The sequence below is a fragment of the Schistocerca nitens genome, chromosome 8 (assembly GCF_023898315.1).
Source record: "Schistocerca nitens isolate TAMUIC-IGC-003100 chromosome 8, iqSchNite1.1, whole genome shotgun sequence".
Lineage (NCBI taxonomy): Eukaryota > Metazoa > Arthropoda > Insecta > Orthoptera > Acrididae > Schistocerca > Schistocerca nitens.
The window spans coordinates 269045863-269065443 of record NC_064621.1 but is presented as its reverse complement, the minus strand read 5'-3'; the positions used below and the strand labels follow the sequence as shown (position 1 = coordinate 269065443).

At 42.6% G+C, this 19581-nt stretch overlaps 1 protein-coding gene across 1 annotated transcript in view; it reads right to left on the bottom strand.

Moving 5' to 3' along the window:
* The window catches only part of LOC126199515 (furin-like protease 2), a 713209-nt gene that overhangs the window by 13108 nt on the left and 680520 nt on the right, over positions 1-19581 (bottom strand). The window contains exons 20-21 of the mRNA XM_049936438.1: positions 13709-13984; positions 3932-4185 (exon numbers count right to left, since the gene is read on the bottom strand). Coding sequence (XP_049792395.1) covers positions 3932-4185; positions 13709-13984 — 530 coding nt within the window. The remainder of the gene's footprint in view (positions 1-3931; positions 4186-13708; positions 13985-19581) is intronic.

Here is a 19581-nt window from a genome sequence, read left to right as displayed (position 1 = left end):
TATACTGATACTGTTGTTGCTGAGAAAAGTAGACAACTTACAAAGGTTGTAGAATTTACAAAGGTAGAAAAACTGTTTGGTAAACATGGCCTCTAAAATGCATATCTTAAGAGCTATGAAGAGTTGTTCAGTAGAGGACATGTATTTTACATTAGCGAAGATGAACAAGTGGACATAGATCCTCAGGCATGCATTTTAGAGCTCATGTTTACAGGACATTTTTCCCTATTTTGGACCATACTAACACATCTGTAAGTTGCTTATCCCATAATTTAGCGGAAACAGAACCAGTATATCCATTGAACTGTCAGAGATATCAGAAAAGCTTTCGCTTGTAACTTTCGGCTTGTTCGTTTTCGGTACAGGGACTCTTATCTCAAATTGATACATTTATCCTTCTCCATAAGCCTAGAAAGTCTGAAAAATCATCACGTAATCACCCTGTATAACATACATTTACAGGCACTGGCGCCTATGATTTTGACGCTCTGTGACGTCGTTGGGTGATGTTACCGGAAATGGGTTCCTATATGAAACTCGATCTTCTAAGGAATTGCAGGCTGCATAAAAGCCATAGGCAGGCAGCTGAAAATGTTATCAGAAACCGTCTGAAAAGTCTGTAAAGGTGTTGTAGAGTGAGTTGTGCTGTTCATTAGCAGTTCATTAGCAGTGAAGTTAGCCTATCAAGTCGTTCCACGCGCAAATTCGAGCTACCAGCCAGATACAATTAGTGTCTGTTGTTCTGTTAGCGTAAATAATAGATCACGACCTGCTCAGTCTTTGGCTAGGGTTCGATCGTTATTACCGACCCATATCCCATTTTTGTAATGCTCTTCTGTTCGGTTTAAGGAAACCAAACGCGAACATGTTTGGCGACACCATCTCTCTCGCGCAAATTTTCGTGAAAACGGCCCGATTGGCTAACTTCAAGGTTAATTAACATGAAAACGGAGTAATGCAGAATTTTTATCTTAACAATCATTTCTCAGCATAAAAAACCCTACAACACCCTCTTAAGCTCTTTTCCTTATACTAGACATCAGGCAATAGCGTTCTACACGATAAAATCAAAGTACTTGCCTGTATTCAGTTGTATTATTTGCGAAAAATCCGTGGCGTTGAATTTATGTCGGCTTGGGGAAGGCATGCAAATTTCGCGACATAGTAACCATATCAGTCCCTTCAAGCGAGAGCTGGATGTCATTGGTTAGTATCGGACAGCACATTCCATGTTATTTGTTGGCTGCAAGCAAGTAGTATTACATTTATGTTGTATTTAGCGAAGGGTAGGCTGTGACAAGGCATAGGCGAAATAGCATCTTTGGGAACACGGTAAGTACATATTATAACGAACGTAAAAGACTACGTAAAATTTTAAATTTTTGTCCTTTTTATTTCCTTAATAGGAGATTAAGAAGAAGTTAGGACATTAAGGGACTGAAAATTATGTGAAAGGAGCAGTAGAAAAAGTGAGATTTCTTGAAATGGCAGGTACTGGGAAATACTCAGTTCTGAAAAGTACTTTAAGTAATTGACTAAAAACTTGACCAGAAATCAGAGATGCTAGCAAAAGACCTGTTTTTAGAAATACCAAGTTCACTGCGAGAACAAACTGTGACGAATGGGGAACAATATTGTACAATCCATGAAACATTTTGCAGAACTCTGGGTTCAGTACCACATTTTGTAAGGTTAAGCTCATGAAAATTTTGCGCAATTAGAGCTCTACAGTCTTTCATTTACGTGTGATAAATGTCACACTAGAGGTCAATACACTGATTTATGTCTGTTCTTTTGTAAAAGTTTTAATTAGTAACTGTAGCACGCTAAAAAACCATCCCTTCATCGAAACACCTTGATTGTATCCTGTAGCGTCTCATAAGTTTCGTATTTAGCTGAAACGTGCCTTCAACCTTCCTTTATAGTGGTGCAAAAGAGTGGCGCCCTGCGACCTCACCTTCTGGCTAGACGGCGGTTGAAACAGCAAGGTTTGCGAAAAGAAAAGACTATAGTTCAGAACAGCATGTGAGTTGTGTGGAGGGTTACTGAAGTCATATAGGCACTAGATTTCACCACAACTCTGCCGGAAGCCGTTCTGGACGGGCCAAATGATGGAATGGTCGTCACACACCCTCTTAATCACGTTTCACGCATTCTTTCGATGGCTCTGCGATGGAGGTAAGCACTACGAAACCCAAAGTTAAAATTACGCGATTTTATTATGGGTAGCCGAGAAAAACATTTCAGATACACCGGCTCTCAGTATCGACGCGAGAAGCCCTGAGGAGGTGGTATCAACCAGCCCGTCTAGAGAGGCGTTGATTTCCACATATGTCGTGTCGAAAACGACAGTTCGCTGTGTGAAGAGCAACGGGACGACGATCTTGAGACGTTGAACACTGTTGACACCTCCCTGACGATTCAACCCTAATGTATGAATGTCGTGGGGATGCAATCACATTGAAAGTGATCGAACTCTTTGGAGTTTTGTTCACCCGCATTTCTCTGGTATATGGAGTGGAACCGCTGAGGATCGTTCAAAACCGTTCGTGGGTGCGTCTGTTTTCTCAGCCCTCGATATATTGCGCTGTCACGTGGCATGATAACAGAGGGCTGCAGCATTGACATGTTAGTGAATAAAACAGCAGAGGATCCCTCGGAGCCACCCATACACGTGTGCTGAACACGCTACAAATGCGCCTGTCAGAGACTTCGACAGCGATTCAGCTAAATGGTTCCTAGCAGCTGTTCTAGTGCCTGAACGCAGTAAACACCACGTAAGAGGTGTCGATGGCGTTGCTTGCCCTCAGGCGAAAGATCAGGCATAAAGACTCACTCAGCGGAACGGTACAGTGAAGCCGCGATGTAATTCCCAATTCTTCAGCAAGGGTAACGAATATTACTTCCAGACGAGATTCATGAGGAAAAAATGCATTGTCGCAATCCTGCCTTCGCACGATGCTTATCGTATTCGAAATTTCTATGTTTAGAATGTTCCTACGGTTGATAACATTCAAGGGAATGCACCAAATCTTCCTGAAGAATAAATATCAGAACAAAATATAAGAATTAATTTAAAAATTGAGGTAAGAATGAAATATAAGTGTATAATAGTTTAAAAAGGTTGTAACATCTCGAAACATTATGCAAATAGATGCAAATATGTGAGAGTTATTGTGACACCCAATTCCAACTTTAAAATTATTATAACGTCCTTGTAACATGATAAGAAACCTTCGTGTAGTTCCCTTCTATGGAATTTTGTACATAAGTGAAAAAAATTTACACAAATGAAAAAAAAATAAAAAAATAGGGACAATAATCGAGTTTCGAACAGAGGGAAAAAATTGAGAGACCTTGACGCAAACCACTGTGCCACCGTGTTATCTGATCTCATCGAGGGCTAAAATACATCTGCATTGGGTCGAGAAATTTGGCCGTAGTTTTTCAGAAATAATCGAGTACCTACAGATAATCTCCTCTTAAACTGAGCGGAGTTTCTGGGAAATCTGGTTATTGCAATTTCCGTGCTCTTTTCCTAAAGATTATACATCGTACATTGTTTACTTAAATGTGGGTATATATTATAGCCCAGTTTCAAAGCAGTTTGATACAGAACGGATATTTTGGACGGTATAATTTCATATCCGCTATAACCCTCAAAAATTTTAAATGATCGGAATGCAATGGTGTCAAAAGGAAAATAAAATTGCGAACGTATGTCCTTATGTGCCATGATATCCAGTTTCATAATTTATTAATAAACCTATCACAGCATTTTTAATGTGTTTGTGTGTGTCTGTGTGTGTGTGTGTGTGTGTGTGTGTATGAGAGAGAGAGAGAAGAGAGAGAAAGAGAGAGAGACAGAGAGAGAGATAGAGAGAGCGAGAGAGGGGGGGAGGCAGAGAGAGAGAGGGGGGGGGAGACCCACCTGCAGAACGGTGAAAATTACGGTGAAGAGGCAGACGGCGGCGATGCAGCCGCAGATGGCGAAGGCGACGACGACGAGTGGCCCACCCTCCTGGCCGTGGAGGACGGCGGGCGCCGCTTCGCCCACCCCCGACAGGTATGCAGACCCGCGCGACGTGCCGCCCGCCGCTGGCAGCTCGCCGCCGCCTTGTTGCTGCTGCTGCTGTTGCTGCTTGGTGCGGCGCTTGCCCGCCAGCGACCAGCTGTAGCACTCGCCTGCCACAGAACCGCAGAGCGGGCGTGTCACCTAGCGGCGACGTGGCTTACGGCCAACGCTGACTGCTACTTGCTAAGCCAGCGTCTCACTTTGCTTGTGACTAACAACCACAACCGTACAGGTCGTGCAATGGAATACGTTGCAACAAAGAGATCATTTTCTGGCCTAGCGACTGCAACGAGACTGCGTCCTCAAATGCGACATAATCAGTGGCGAGTACACTGACAGAAAAAGTTCCGTAACGAATGAGTAATTAATGTAGCGTAATGAAATTTCGAAATACACCTGCCTAAGCAACATACACTACTGGTCATTAAAATTGCTACACCACGAAGCTGGCGTGCTACAGACGCATAATTTAACCGACAGGAAGAAAATGCTGTGATATGCAAATGATCAGTTTTTCGGAGCATTCACACAAGGTTGGCGCCGGTGGCGACACCTACAATGTGCTGACATGAGGAAAGTTTTCAAACGATTTCTCATTCACAAACAGCAGTTGAGCGGCGTTGCCTAGTGAAACGTTGTTGTGATGTCTTGTGTAAGGACTTTCATAAAGGTCGGATTGTAGCCTATCGCGATTGCGGTTTATCGTATCGCGACATGGCGGCTCGCGTTGGTCGAGATCCAATGACTGTTAGCAGAATATGGAATCGGTGGGTTGTGGAGGGTAATACGGAACGCCGTGCTGGATTCCAACGGCCTCGTATCACAAGCAGTCGAAATGACAGGCATCTTATGCGCATGACTGTAACTGATCTCCATCCGTGTGTGAACAGATGGGGACGTTTGCTAGACAACGACCATCTGCACGAACAGTTCGACGAGGTTTGCAGCAGTAAGGACTACCAGCTCGGAGACCATGGCTGCGGTTACCCTTGACGCTGCATTACAGACACGAGCGCCTGCGATGGTGTACTCGACGACGAACCTGGGTGCACGAATGGTGAAACGTCATTTTTTCGAATGAATTCAGGTCCTGTTTACAGCTTTATGATGGTCGCATCCGTGTTTAGCGACATCGCGGTGAACGCACTTTGGAAGCGCGTATTCGTCATCGCCATACTGCCGAATCACTCGGCGTGATGGTATGGGTTCCATTGGTTACACATCTCGGTCACCTCTTTTTCGCATTGACGGCACTTTGAACAGTGGACGTTACGTTTCAGATGTGTACGACCCGTGGCTCTACCCTGCAATAGATCCTGGCGAAACCGTACGTTTCAGCAGGATAATGCACGACCGTATGTTGCAGGTCCTGTACGGGCCTTTCTGGATACAGAAAATGTTCAACTGCTGCCCTGGCCAGCACATTCTCCAGATCTCTCACCAATTGAAAACGTCTTGTCGATGGTGGCCGAGCAACTGGCTCGTCACAATACGCCAGTCACTACTCTTAATGAACTGTGGTATCGTGTTGAAGCTGCATGGGCAGCTGTGCCTGTACACGCCATCCAAGCTCTGTTTGACTCAATGCCCAGGCGTATCAAGGCCGTTATTATAGCCAGAGGTGGTTGTTCTGGGTACTGATTTCTCAGGATCTATGCACCAAAACTGCGTGAAAATGTAATCACATGTCAGTTCTAATATAATATATTTGTCCAATGAATACCCGTGTATCATCTGCATTTCTTTTTGGTGTAGCAATTTTAATGGCCATTAGTGTATTTAATGCAAGATCGCAGATTAAAGTAGTCTCGATAAAAGCCATTGCAAATGTGAAATGCTGTTATGTTAATAACCGGAGCTCCCTGGAATGCGGTTGATGAATGGGAGCACAACAAGCCGAATAACAAGACATGTATAAATTTGCAGTCAAGGTGCGTGGGATAACTACGGAAGTTCTCCAGCGGTCATGCAAAGGCGCTGTGCTCCATAAGGGTGTAATTTTCATTTACAAGGAATGGACTGGGTCCTCTGATCCAACTGAACCGATCACTGACTGATAATGGTCATATTCGGATACATGGAGACCATTTTAGGTCATTCAGTGATGGAACTTTTATGGACGTCCATTGCCCATGTCACCAAGCCACAGCTATCGCGATTCGTTTGAAGAACATTCTAGACAATTGGAGAGAGTGATTTTGTTATGCTGATAGCTCTATATGTATTCCGTCGAAAATTTTGGGGACATAACCGAAAGATCAGTTCGTGCACAAAATCCTGGACATCCAGCACTGTCGAAATTATGGATGGCTATAGGGGTAGTAGTATTCCTGCAGGGCCCTGAGAAGTATCCCATGACATTTGTCACCTCAGTGTATAATCTGACATTCCCTCTCCTACATCAGCACACAGATATCCGTGATTAAGTAAATCGTCCTCTTCCTTGAACTGACAGTAAACAAATGGAAAATAGGAAAATGTATACTTACGTTTTGCTTATATGAGTAGGGATTCTGCCTTCTCTTGATGTTCGTACATTGTACTCACACAAACCTTCCACTGAGGAAGATTGACTGAGTGAGAGGAATGGATTACAGAGAAAAAAATTATGTACTGCTGTGAATATGAGGTTTGGCTAAAAAGTAATCGTATATATTTCTTAACTGATGAACAGCGCAGACCTCAATTTCGAACGCTACACTGCCCATTTACCTGCTGACCCAGCTGTTTATGTCGGACTGTGTATCTGCAGCCCGCCGAAAAAAAAATCCGTACTATTTTGAAGGAACTATAGATCAGTGTGAAACTTTTAGTGAAAACAGAAAAATCCACTGCAGAGGTCCATTCTTCACTGAAACGATGAATGTCTCACTCACTCGAGTTTCTGAGTGATTTGAGGGCTCAAAGAGGAACAAGAAGAGACAGACCGTAAGTCACATTTAGGCAATACTCAGAATTAACAATAAACGAAAACACTGGGAAAGGTGGAGATTTACTCCCAAAACACCACTACAGTTGCTGATATTGTAAAAATCGACAGAGAAATTGTTCAGTTGATTTGACATGACAGTTTTCACATGAGGGACGTTTGCTTGAAAATAATGTGGAAGAATCTGACACATGTCAAATCGTTTATGGTCGACAAAGAGACTACGGGATAGTCGAATGTTAGAAGTTTGTTATATTTCTTTTATGTGAGTGGCAGATCTCAGAGATAAATCTGGGAGAGCACTTTCACCCATCTCTAAAAAAATGTCTGAAGTTTTCCAAGACTCTTTAACCGACTAACACTAGGAAATTAGTTGGATGCGTCCTGTGTAACTGTGATAGGATGCTTGCCTGCCATACGGATGGTCCCGGTTCGACTCCTGTCACTTTGAATTTTAAAGCCACTGTTGAAACCTTTCTCTAATTCATTCATTGCATCTTCTATGTACAGACGGACCAGTAGGGGAGAAATATTACGTCCCTGACTTACTCCATTTCTAATCCGTGCAATACGTTCTTGATCGTCCACTCTTACTATTTCCTCTTGACTATTGCGTCATTTTGTATATTACCTGTCTTTCCCTACAGCTACCTCTATTTTTCTCATAATTTCGAACGTATTGCACCATTTTACATTGTCGAATGCTTTCTCCAGGCCGACAAATCATATGGACGTCTCTCTATTTTTCTTTAGTCTTTCTTCCATTATCAACCGAACGTCAGAATTGCCTCTCTGGTACCTTTACCATGTCGGCAACTTGGATGCATGAGCTGTTAAGCTGGTTGTGCCATAATTCTCACACTTGTCAGCTATTGCAGTCTTCGGAATTGAATGGATGTTAGCTTTCCGAAGTCAGATAGTATGTCGCCAGATTAATACATTGTACAAACCAAGGTGAGTAGTTCTTTCGTTGCGACTTTCCCAATGATTTTAGAAATTTTGATTGCATGTAGTCTATCCCTTCTGCGTTATTTGATCTCAAGTCCTCCAATTGTTGTTGCTGTGGTCTTCAGTCCTGAGACTGGTTTTATGCAGCTCTCCATGCTACTCTATGCTGTGCAAGCATCTTCATCTACCAATACCCACTGCAACCTACATCCTTCTGAATCTGTTTAGTGTATTCATCTCTTGGTCTCCCTCTACGATTTTTACCCTCCACGCTGCCCTCCAATGCTAAATTTGTGATCCCTTGATGCCTCAAAACATGTCCTACCAACCGATCCCTTCTTCTAGTCAAGTTGTGCCACAAACTTCTCTTCTCCCCAATCCTATTCAACCTCCTCATTAGTTAGGTGATCCACCCACCTTATCTTCAGCATTCTTCTGTAGCACCACATTTCGAAAGCTTCTATTCTCTTCTTGTCCAAACTAGTTATCGTCCATGTTTCACTTCCATACATGGCTACACTCCATACAAATACTTTCAGAAACGACTTCCTGACACTTAAATCTATACTCGATGTTAACAAATTTCTCTTCTTCAGAAACGATTTCCTTGCCATTGCCAGTCTACATTTTATGTCCTCTCTACTTCTACCATCATCAGTTATTTTACTTCCTAAGTAGCAAAACTCCTTTACTACTTAAGTGTCTCATTTCCTAATCTAATTCCCTCAGCATCACCCGATTTAATTTCACTACATTCCATTATCCTCGTTTTGCTTTTGTTGATGTCATATCCTCCTTTCAAGACACTGTTCATTCCGTTCAACTGCTCTTCCAAGTCTTTTGCTGTCTCTGACAGAATTACAATGTAATGGGCGAACCTCAAAGTTTTTACTTCTTCTCCATGAATTTTAATACCTACTCCGAATTTTTCTTTTGTTTCCTTTACTGCTTGCTCAATATACAGATTGAATAACATCACGGAGAGGCTACAACCCCGTCTCACTCCTTTCCCAACCACTGCTTCCCTTTCATGCCCCTCTACTCTTATAACTGCCATCTGGTTTCTGTACAAATTGTAAATAGCCTTTCGCTCCCTGTATTTTACCCCTACCACCTTCAGAATTTGGAAGAGAGTATTCCAGTTAACATTGTCAAAAGCTTTCTCTAAGTCTACAAATGCTAGAAACGTAGGTTTGCCTTTTCTTAATCTTTCTGCTAAGATAAGTCGTAAGGTTAGTATTGCCTCACGTGTTCCAACATTTCTACGGAATCCAAACTGATCTTCCCCGAGGTCCGCTTCTACCAGTTTTTCCATTCGTCTGTAAAGAATTCGCGTTAGTATTTTGCAGCTGTGACTTATTAAACTGATAGTTCGGTAATTTTCACATCTGTCAACACCCGCTTTCTTTGGGATTGGAATTATTATATTCTTCTTGAAGTCTGAGGGTATTTCGCCTGTCCCATACATCTTGCTCACCAGATGGTAGAGTTTGTCATGACTGGCTCTCCCAAGGCCATCAGTAGTACTAATGGAATGTTGTCTATTCTCGGGGCCTTGTTTCGACTCAGGCCTTTCAGTGCTCTGTCAAACTCTTCACGCAGTATCTTAGCTCCCATTTTGTCTTCATCTACATCCTCTTCCATTTCCATAATATTGTCCTCAAGTACATCGCCCTTGTATAAACCCTCTATATACTCCTTCCATCTTTCTGCCTTCCGTTTTTTGCTTAGAGCTGGGTTGCCATCTGAGCTCTTGATATTCATACAAGCGGTTCTCTTCTCTCCAAAGGTCTCTTTAATTTTCCTGTAGGCAGTATCTATCTTACCCCTATGGAGACAAACCTCTACATCCTTACATTTGTCCTCTAGCCATCACTGCTTAGTCATTTTGCACTTCTGTCGATCTCATTTTTGAGACGTTTGTTTCCTTTTTGCTGCTTCATTTACTGTATTTTCACATTTTCTCCTTTCATCAATTAAATTCAATATTTCTTCTGTTACCCAAGGATTTTTATTAGCCCTCGTCTTTTTACCTACTTGATCGTCTGCTGCCTTCACTACTTCATCCCTCAGAGCTACCCATTCTTCTTCTACTGTATTTCTTTCCCCCATTCCTGTCAATTGTTCCCTTATGCTCTCCCTCAAACTCTCTACAACCTCTGGTTCTTTCAGTTTATCCAGGTCCCATCTCCTTAAATTCCCACCTTTTTGCAGTTTCTTCAGTTTCAATCTGCAGTTCATAACCAACAGATTGTGGTCAGAATCCACATCTATCCCTGGAAATGTCTTACAATTTAAAACCTGGGTCCTAAATCTCTGTCTTACCATTATATAATCTATCTGATACCTTTTAGTATCTCCAGGATTCTTCCAGGTATACAACCTTCTTTTATGATTCTTGAACCAAGTGTTAGCTATGATTAAGTTATGCTCTGTGCAAAATTCTACAAGGCGGCTTCCTCTTTCATTTCTTAGTCCCAATCCATATTCACCTACTATGTTTCCTTCTCTCCTTTTCCTACTGACGAATTCCAGTCACCCATGAATATTAAATTTTCGTCTCCCTATACTACCTAAATAATTTCTTTTATCTCGTCATACATTTCATCAATCTCTTCATCATCTGCAGAGCTAGTTGGCATATAAACTTGTACTACTGTAGTAGGCATGGGCTTTGTGTCTATCTTGGCCACAATAATGCGTTCACTATGCTGTTTGTAGTAGCTTACCCGCACTCCTATTTTTTTATTCATTATTAAACCTACTCCTGCATTACCCCTATTTGATTTTGTATTTATAACCCTGTAATCACCTGACCAAAAGTCTGGTTCCTCCTGCCACCGAACTTCACTAATGCCCACTATATCTAACTTTAACCTATCCATTTCCCTTTTTAAATTTTCTAACCCACCTGCCCGATTAAGGGATCTGACATTCCACGCTCCGATCCGTAGAACGCCAGTTTTCTTTCTCCTGATAACGACGTCCTCTTGAGTAGTTCCCGCCCGGAGATCCGAATGGGGACTATTTTACCTTCGGAATATTTTACCCAAGAGGACGCCATCATCATTTAATCATACAGTAAAGCTGCGTGTCCTCAGGAGAAATTAAGGCTGTAGTTTCCCCTTGCTTTCAGCCGTTCGCAGTACCAGCACAGCAAGGCCGTTTTGGTTAATGTTACAGGGCCAGATCAGTCAATCATCCAGACTGTTGCCCCTGCAACTACTGAAAAGGCTGCTGCCCCTCTTCAGGAACTACACGTTTTTCTGGCCTCTCAACAGATACCCCTCCGTTGTGGTTGCACCTACGGTACGGCCATCTGTACCGCTGAGGCACGCGAGCCTCCCCACCAACGGCAAGGTCCATGGTTCATGGGGGGGGGGGGGGGAGAAGTCCTCCAAAGCTCTCTTAAATTCTGATTCTAATACTGGACCCCTATCGCTTTTAAATCGACTTTTGTTTCGTCTCCTATCACATCAGACAAATCTCCCCCCTGATAGAGTCCTTCAATGGACTCTTTCCACCTACATGCTCTCTCCTCTCCATGTGACAGTGTGATTCCCGTCACACTCTTAAAGTTACCACTCTTGCTTTTTATTTCGCTAAGGGCTGTTTAACATTCCTATATCCTGGGCCACTCCTTCCGACAGCAATTTCTTTTTCGATTTCTTCACATTCTTCATGCAGCTATTTCGCATTAGCTTTTATTTCATTCCTCAGCGACCTGTATTTCAGTGTTCCTGAATTTCCCTGAACTATTTGTACTCTGTTCTTCCATCGATCAAATGAAGTATTTCTTGTGTTATCCATGGTTTCTTCGTAGTTACCTTCTTTGAACATATGTTTTTTTTCTTTCCAACTTTCGTGATTGCCCTTTTCAAAGATTTTCATTCAGCTTTAACTGTACTGCCCACTGAGCTATATGTTATTGCTGTATCCGTAGCCATAGAGAACTTCAAGCGTATCTCGTCATCCCTTAGTACTTCCGTATCCCACTTCCTTACGTGTTAATTCTTCTTAACTAATCTCTTAAACTTCAGAATATTCTTCATCACTACTACATTGCGGTCGGAGTCTATATCTCCTCCTGGTACGACTTACAATCCAGTATCTGTTTTCTGAATCTCTAACTGACCATCATGTAATCTAACTGAAATCTTTCTGTATCACCCAGCCTTTTCCAAGTATACTTTCTTCTCTTATAATTCTTGAAGAGAGAATCGCTATTACTATCTGAAATTTGTTACGGAACTCGATTACAGTGTCTCATCTCTAATTCCTTGTCCATACCCCATATTCTTCTGTAAGCTTTATGTGCTACATTACCCACGGAATATCCTAATATACGTTCTCTATCTCTTCATCTGCAGCTTGCGATGTCGCCATGTATAGTTGCATTATCGCTTTCGGTGGTGATTTGCTGTCGATTCTGATAAGAACAGCCCATCACTGAACTGATCACAGTAACACACTCTCTGCCCTACCTTCCTGTTCATGATGTATCCCACTGCCGTTATTCCTTTTTCATCTGTTGTTGATGTTACCCTATACTCATCTGACCACAAATCTTTGTCTTCTTTCCACTTCACTTCACTTCACTAAGTCCTCTTTTATCTAGATCGAGCCTTCGCTTTTCCCTTTTCGGATTTTCTACCTTCCCAACAACGTTCGAGCTTCTGACATTCCATTCCCCGACATGTTATTTAATCTTTTTCCTCATGGTAGCCCCCCCCCCCTCTCGTTTGCTGCTCCTCTACGGAAATCCGAATGGGGTACTATTCCTGTGTCTTTTGCCCATGGTGAGATTATCATGACACTGTTTCAAATACAGGCCACATATCCTGTGGATAGACGTTATGTGTCTTTAAGGCAGTAGTTTACGTTGCCTTCTACATCGTCAAACCATTGCTCATTGCTGATTCTTCCTCCGTCATGGGCAGTTTCCCACATCAAGGACAAGAGAGTGTCCTGGACTTCTGTCCGCTCCTCTCCCTACTCTGACGTCGCCGTTGGCTGAATGAGGGTGATTTCTTATGCCAAAAGTCTTCAGGTGCAATTACTGATTATTAATCGAATTTTAAGCAGTAGCGGTTTCCGAGCCGAAGACATTTTGATTATTAATCAAAGACGCTACCCCTAGTCTGCAAGTGCATCATTAGTAACACCATCATGCCATAAATGTATGTAATTGTGTATCCGTTGATTTTCTTTTATTACATTAATGTATGCGGTATGTTTCTCCTTTCTACTCAAATGCTTCATAAGATGAACCTCTCTATTCCGTCTTCTGTGAATGTCATGTTCAGCATTAGCAACGAATCTTTCGCAGGATTGACCATGGTATCTTTTTATCACAGTTTTTGTTCTATATATATATATATATATATATATATATATATATATATATATATATATATATATATATATAATGATAGGGCATTGGTGTTTTATACTTCCACCATTCCACCAACTCAGAGTGGATCGTTACAGGTGCATTCCATATCAAATGCTAAAAAAAGTTACCTCATGATACCCTCCCTTGTCAATGGGCAGCGCCCTGAGTCTTTCTACTCTTGGCTCCTCCAGCATCATGCTATGGTATGCTGTGCAGGGACTTCATTGTGTATCACGACAGCAGACGTATATCGGCACACAAACAAAAAATTAATTATGTAACTATATTTTGCGTGCGAATAATTACAACTAAACGACTGCCTCTCAGACCGGGCAGACGTAGAGTGTCGCTGGTGGCCTACCTGTTCGGTTGTCGCAGGGGCAGCAGTCAGCGCGCGGCTCTCTGGCGCAGCAGGGCACGCAGCGGCCGGTGGCGGGCTGCAGGCGCAGCGGCGACGCGCACGACGTGCAGCCGCCGGCGCCGGGACCCGAGCACGTCCGGCACGTCGCGTGACAGCGCAGGCAGCGCTGCGTCAGCGGCTCGTAGTACTGTGCGTCCAGGCACGACACGCACAGTCCCGCAGCCACGTCCAGCTCGGCGCGCGACGGGCACGAGGTGCAGTGCAGTGGACCTGGGCCTGCACGTCGCAGCAAGGTGGTCATTACACTTTATTCTCGTTTCCGTTTTCCTTGCAGAATGATGAGGAAGAGAACGACAGGCAGTTGAGTTATGGAAGTGAGTGAAGATCGGAAGAAATTACTCCTGGGCCACAAGTTTAAAACTAAGATGTGACACCATGATCGGGATGAATACTACTGCCTGTGCTGCAACATCGTAGATAAATTGGGTTTGCTTTGACCACACAGATTTAATGAAGTGGTTTATCTATTTCTAATCGTGGCTATCTTCACACGTCCATGAACGGATTGGCTCTGAGCACTATGGGACTTAACTTCTGAGGTCATCAGTCCCTTAGAACTTAGAACTACTTAAATCTAACTTACCTAAGGACATCACACACACCCATGTTCGAGGTAGGATGCGAACCTGCGACCGTTGTGGTCACGCGGTTCCAGACTGTAGCACCTAGAACTGCTCGGCCACCGAAGCCGGCCATGAACGGACTGGTATCAGGGTTATCGTCCATGTTATTGCTATTAATCATTAATACGAATTTACACAAATGATTTGCACTGTCAGCATTGATGAGATATGTCACTCAATTTAAGGATAAAGTTGCAGTTAAATTGTATGGAAGTACTCTGAGACCCTTCTGGCTGTACTGCCTGGTTAAGAGTATTTATGTCGCAACTCTCGCTCGTCTCCTCACTACAATGTAGACGAGTCGGACATTAAGATACGATAAACGTACAGGGCATTTCACGAGAAATAGAAAATATTTTAGGAAGCTGTACTGTAGACTTACACTCAAACATCATGCAGTATAATGTGTGTCGAAGTTATTGGTTATAGAGCTACAGCTGGTTACATCTACATCTGCATCATCATGGATTCTCTGCAAATCACTCTTAAGTGCCAGGCAGAGGTTTTATCGAGCCACCTTCACAATAATTCTCTATTACTCCAATTTCGAATAGTATTTGGCAGAAACGGACATCAATATCTTGCTGCACGAGCTCTGATTTCGCTTGCTTTATCTTGTGATCGTTTCTCCCTATGTATGTCGGCGTCAACAAAATATTTTCGCATCCGCAGGAGAAAGTTGGTGACTGATTCCGCCACAGCGAAAACGCCTTTGTTTTAATCATGTCCACACCAAATCTTGTATCTTTTCCTTGACATTCTCTCCTATTCCTCGACAGTACAAAACGTGCTGCCCTTCTTTGGACTCTTTCGATGTACTTCGTTAATCCTATCTGTTAAGGATCCCAAACCACGTAGCCGTACTCCAAAAGAGGAGGGACAAGCGTAGTGTAAGCAATCTCTTTAGTAGACCTGCAGCATCTTCTAAGTATTCTGCCTTCCCCACAACATTTACTATGCGTTCTATCCAATTTATGTTGTTTGTAAGTATAATTTCTATGTGTGTAGTTGAATTTAGAGCCTTTAGATATGACTTATTTTTTGTGTAGTTGACAATTATCGAATTCGTTTTAGCACTCATGTGGATGACCCCACATTTTTCATTACGAGGATCAACTGGCTATTTTCGCACCATACAGATATATTTTCTAAATGTTTTTCAAATTTTCTTATCTCCTAATCACTTTGCCAGACGGTAAACGACAATATCATCCGCAAACAACATAAATCGGAAGTTTAGATTGTCTGCAAAACCTTTTATGTAGTTAATAAACAGCAGAGGCCCTATAACACTATCTTGGGGAACGCCAGAAATCTCTTGTGTTTCACTACATGACTTTCCATTAGTTACTACTAACTCTGATCTCTCTTAGAGGAAATCACAAATCTAGTCACATAACTCAGACGATATTCCATAGTCACGTAATTTGACTACAAGCCGATTGACAGAGTGTCAAAAGCTTTCTGGATATATAAAAATACGGAATCAATTTCAAATCCCTTGTCAATAGCACCCAAAATTTCGTGTAAGGAAACAGCTAACTGTGGTTAACAATAACGATGTTTCCTAAATACGTATTAAATGTCTGTAAATAGATCGTTCTCTTCCAGAAAATGCTTAATGTATGTTCCAAAATCCTGCTGCATATCGACGTAAATGATATGGGCCTGTAATTGAATTGCTTATTCCCACTGCCATTCTTGAATATTGGTGTGATCTGTGCAACTTTCCAGTGTTTGGGTACGGATCTTTCGTCGATTGAACGGTTGTATATGATTGTTATGTATGGAGCTATTGCAGCAGCTAACTTTGAAAGGAACGGAATTGATATAGAGCCTGCAGTGGAAGTCTTGGTTTCATTAAGTAATTCTAGTTGCTCCGTAATTCCGAGGATGTACGCTTCTAAATTACTTATGTTGGCAGTTGTTCTTCATTCAAATTCTGCAATGTTTATTTCTTCTGCTTTCATGAAGGAATTTAGGAAGGTTGTGTTTATTAACTCTGCTTTAGCATTAGTCCCATCGATAGTACTTCCATCTCTATTACGCAGAGAGAACATTAATTTTGTTTGCCCTTAGCATACTTTGCATACTACCAGAATCACTTTCGATTTTCTGCCAGATTTTGTTCTGGAAACTACTGTAAATTGCTCACATTAAAGTCTACTCTAAATGTCAAGCTATTGTAAAAGTTCGCCATTCATAAAGATTTTGCGTTCGTTTAAATTTCGAATGCTTTTTTCGTTGTTTCTGCAACAGTATTCTGATTCGTTTTGTGTACTTGAGGGGAGCAGCTCCGTCGTTTGTTAATTAATTTAGCATAAATTAATCAATTTCTGTGGATACTACGTTTAGAATCTAAGCCACATCTCGTCTACACTTACCCGTACACTGTTAACTTGAAGGAGTGGTGATAGTCTCTCCGGAAGGCGTCAAGTGAATTTTTATCTGCTCTTTTGAATTCGTTTATTTTTGGAGAATCTGGGAGATATAAGGGGCGCTCAAAAAGCAACGAGCCGGAGGCATAGTTACAGAAACCATTAGCTGTAGGTTAGAAGTACTGACCCTGGCTGTTGAGATACTTGTCCCACTGTGACAAGGCGGTGAATGGCTATCTCATAAAATTCCCGGGGCTGCAATGTTAACCAGTTCCGCACGTACAGCTGGACGACGTCGGCCGAGGTGAATCGTTTGCCCTCAGAGGCTTTTACAGGAGACCAAAAATTGCATAATCACAGGGAGAGAGGTACGGGCTATATGGAGGGTGGCCGAGATCCTCCCATTTGAATTTTTGCTTGAATGGCATCACGGTGTTGGCCGTATGAGGCTTTGCATTGTCGTGGAGCATAATGACCCCATGGGTGAGATTGCCACGTCGTTTTGAAAACGCTTCAAATGGCTCTGAGCACTATCGGACTTAACTGCTGAGGTCATCAGTCCCCTAGAACTTAGAACTACTTAAACCTAACTAACCTAAGGACATCACACACATCCATGCCCGAGCCAGGATTCGAACCTGCGACCGTAGCGGTCACGTGGTCCCAGACTGAAGCGCCTAGAACCGCTCGGCCACAACAGCTGGCGGTCGTTTTGATTTGATCGCTTGCCGAAGGGTGGTCAAGGTTTGCAAGTAACGCTGAGCATTCACTGTTGTCCCGTGCTGCAGTACACTGCTCTTCTGTTAACGCCACCATGTCACTGTTTGCAATGCGATTGTCAGCGTAGGACGATTGTTGCATGCTGATGCTAGCTCTGTATAGTCACGTGACGTGCAGGCGTGCCTCTAGCGGCGGGCTGTGAACTTCCACGCTCCGGTCGGAACCACACCTCGTTAAACACGCCATGATATTACCCTCCAGTCTCCACTTTGAGCATTCCAGACTCCAACTCGTTTCTTTTTGAACACCCCTTATACAATATTCAGTCTCGCTACGACAACCCTGTGTTCGCTAATCACTGTATCCGTTTTGATGCTCATTATTAACCCAGGATTATTTGTTGCTATGAGGTTAAGTGTGTTTCTGCAATCGTTTATGTTCGAGTGGGCTCGTGAACTAATTGCTCGAAATAATTTTCAGAGAATGCGTTTAGCACAATTTTGGACAATATTTTCTACCTTCCGCTGGATTCAAACATGTATTTTCGCCAACATATCATCGTTCAATAGAAGTCACCACCAACTATAACGTATGAGTTGGGTACGTGTTTGAAACTAGAGTGAAATTTTCTCTGAAACTTTCAGCAATTGTATCATTTGAGTTGCGACGTCGGTAAAGGAATCCACTTATTATTTCGCTCCGTTTGCCAGCAACGACCTCCAGCCATACTACACGTACTTCAATTTCGCTAAAAGATAAATTGCTTCTAACAGCAACAAAGACACCACCACCTACTGTGTTTAACATATCCTTTTAAACACCGTTAGGTCCTTGGCAAAAATTTCGACTGAACTTATCTTCTGATTCAGTTAGATTTCAGTGCCTGTAACAGCTTGAGCATCAGTGCTTTGCATTAGTGCTTGGGCTTCTGGCATTTTTCCGACACAGCTATGACAACTTACAACTGTTATACCGATGGTTCCCGTTCTGCACCTGCACCCTTTGACACTGAAGGTCTTTTTTGTGTGTTCCCGAGACACTCTAACTTAAGGAATAAATTTTTATTTCGCATGTTGATTAGTTTATTGATTATCACATCTTTTTTTGCTGACCCATACAGACGACCAAGAAAGTTAAAGAACCCGTTTACGTGACACAGGAAGGCGTGCTGGTCCCAGATCTAAGCCGCTCGTTGGCTTAATGATAAGGGTCATTCCTGTCCGATAGCCTGGAAGTGATTTTTAGGCAGTTTTCCACATTCAGTTACGTAAATACTTGTACCCACGGGTCTTCTCAGACACTAGCTAGGCAAAAATCTGTAGAATTTTCTCACACTTGGACATGATATAACACTACAAACAGGGATATGGACAGGAAAATCTGTCCAAATGGTAATGGTGACGTCATGAAAGCCATCTGACTAACCACTACTACTAACACTGCCACATCGGAAATAGCGCTGTGGATACATGGCAAAATGATGGGAAGAGGAAGTAGAATAATTACGTTTCGTAGATCTACTTGTGTGGCTGTGCATGAGTTTACATAGTTGAATTATTCAACAGTGATTATAATTGATATTTGTTGACCGTATCTCATTAAAGCTGAGTGGTCAGCATTGCAATATGCCATGCAAAGGGCCTGGGTTCGATTACCGGCTAGGTTACAGATTTTCTCTGCTCGAGGACTGGGTGTCGTGTTGTCTTTGCCATCATATCATCCTAACTGACACGCAAGCCGCCAAATTGGCGTCAACTAAAAAAAGTTGCACCAAGCGACTGGAATACTCGACGGGAGGCCCAAGCCACAAAACATTTCTTTCCATTTCATTAAAGCATGCCGCACATATTTACATGCTCTGAGCACTCTAATGTGCTATTTGGGATCAGATTTTGTAACGCACCGTCCAACAGTATTCTAACAGGTTCCTTTCGCTGTAGGGATGGCCACATTATGTCAACAAGACACGCCCCCTGCTCGTTCTAGTAGTCAAATGACACATCGTCTGAAGCTAACATTCCCCATAATATGGTCATGCTTCTTAGACACTAATGTCTCCAGGCTTGCAATTGAGTTTTTTGCCTTCAGTGAT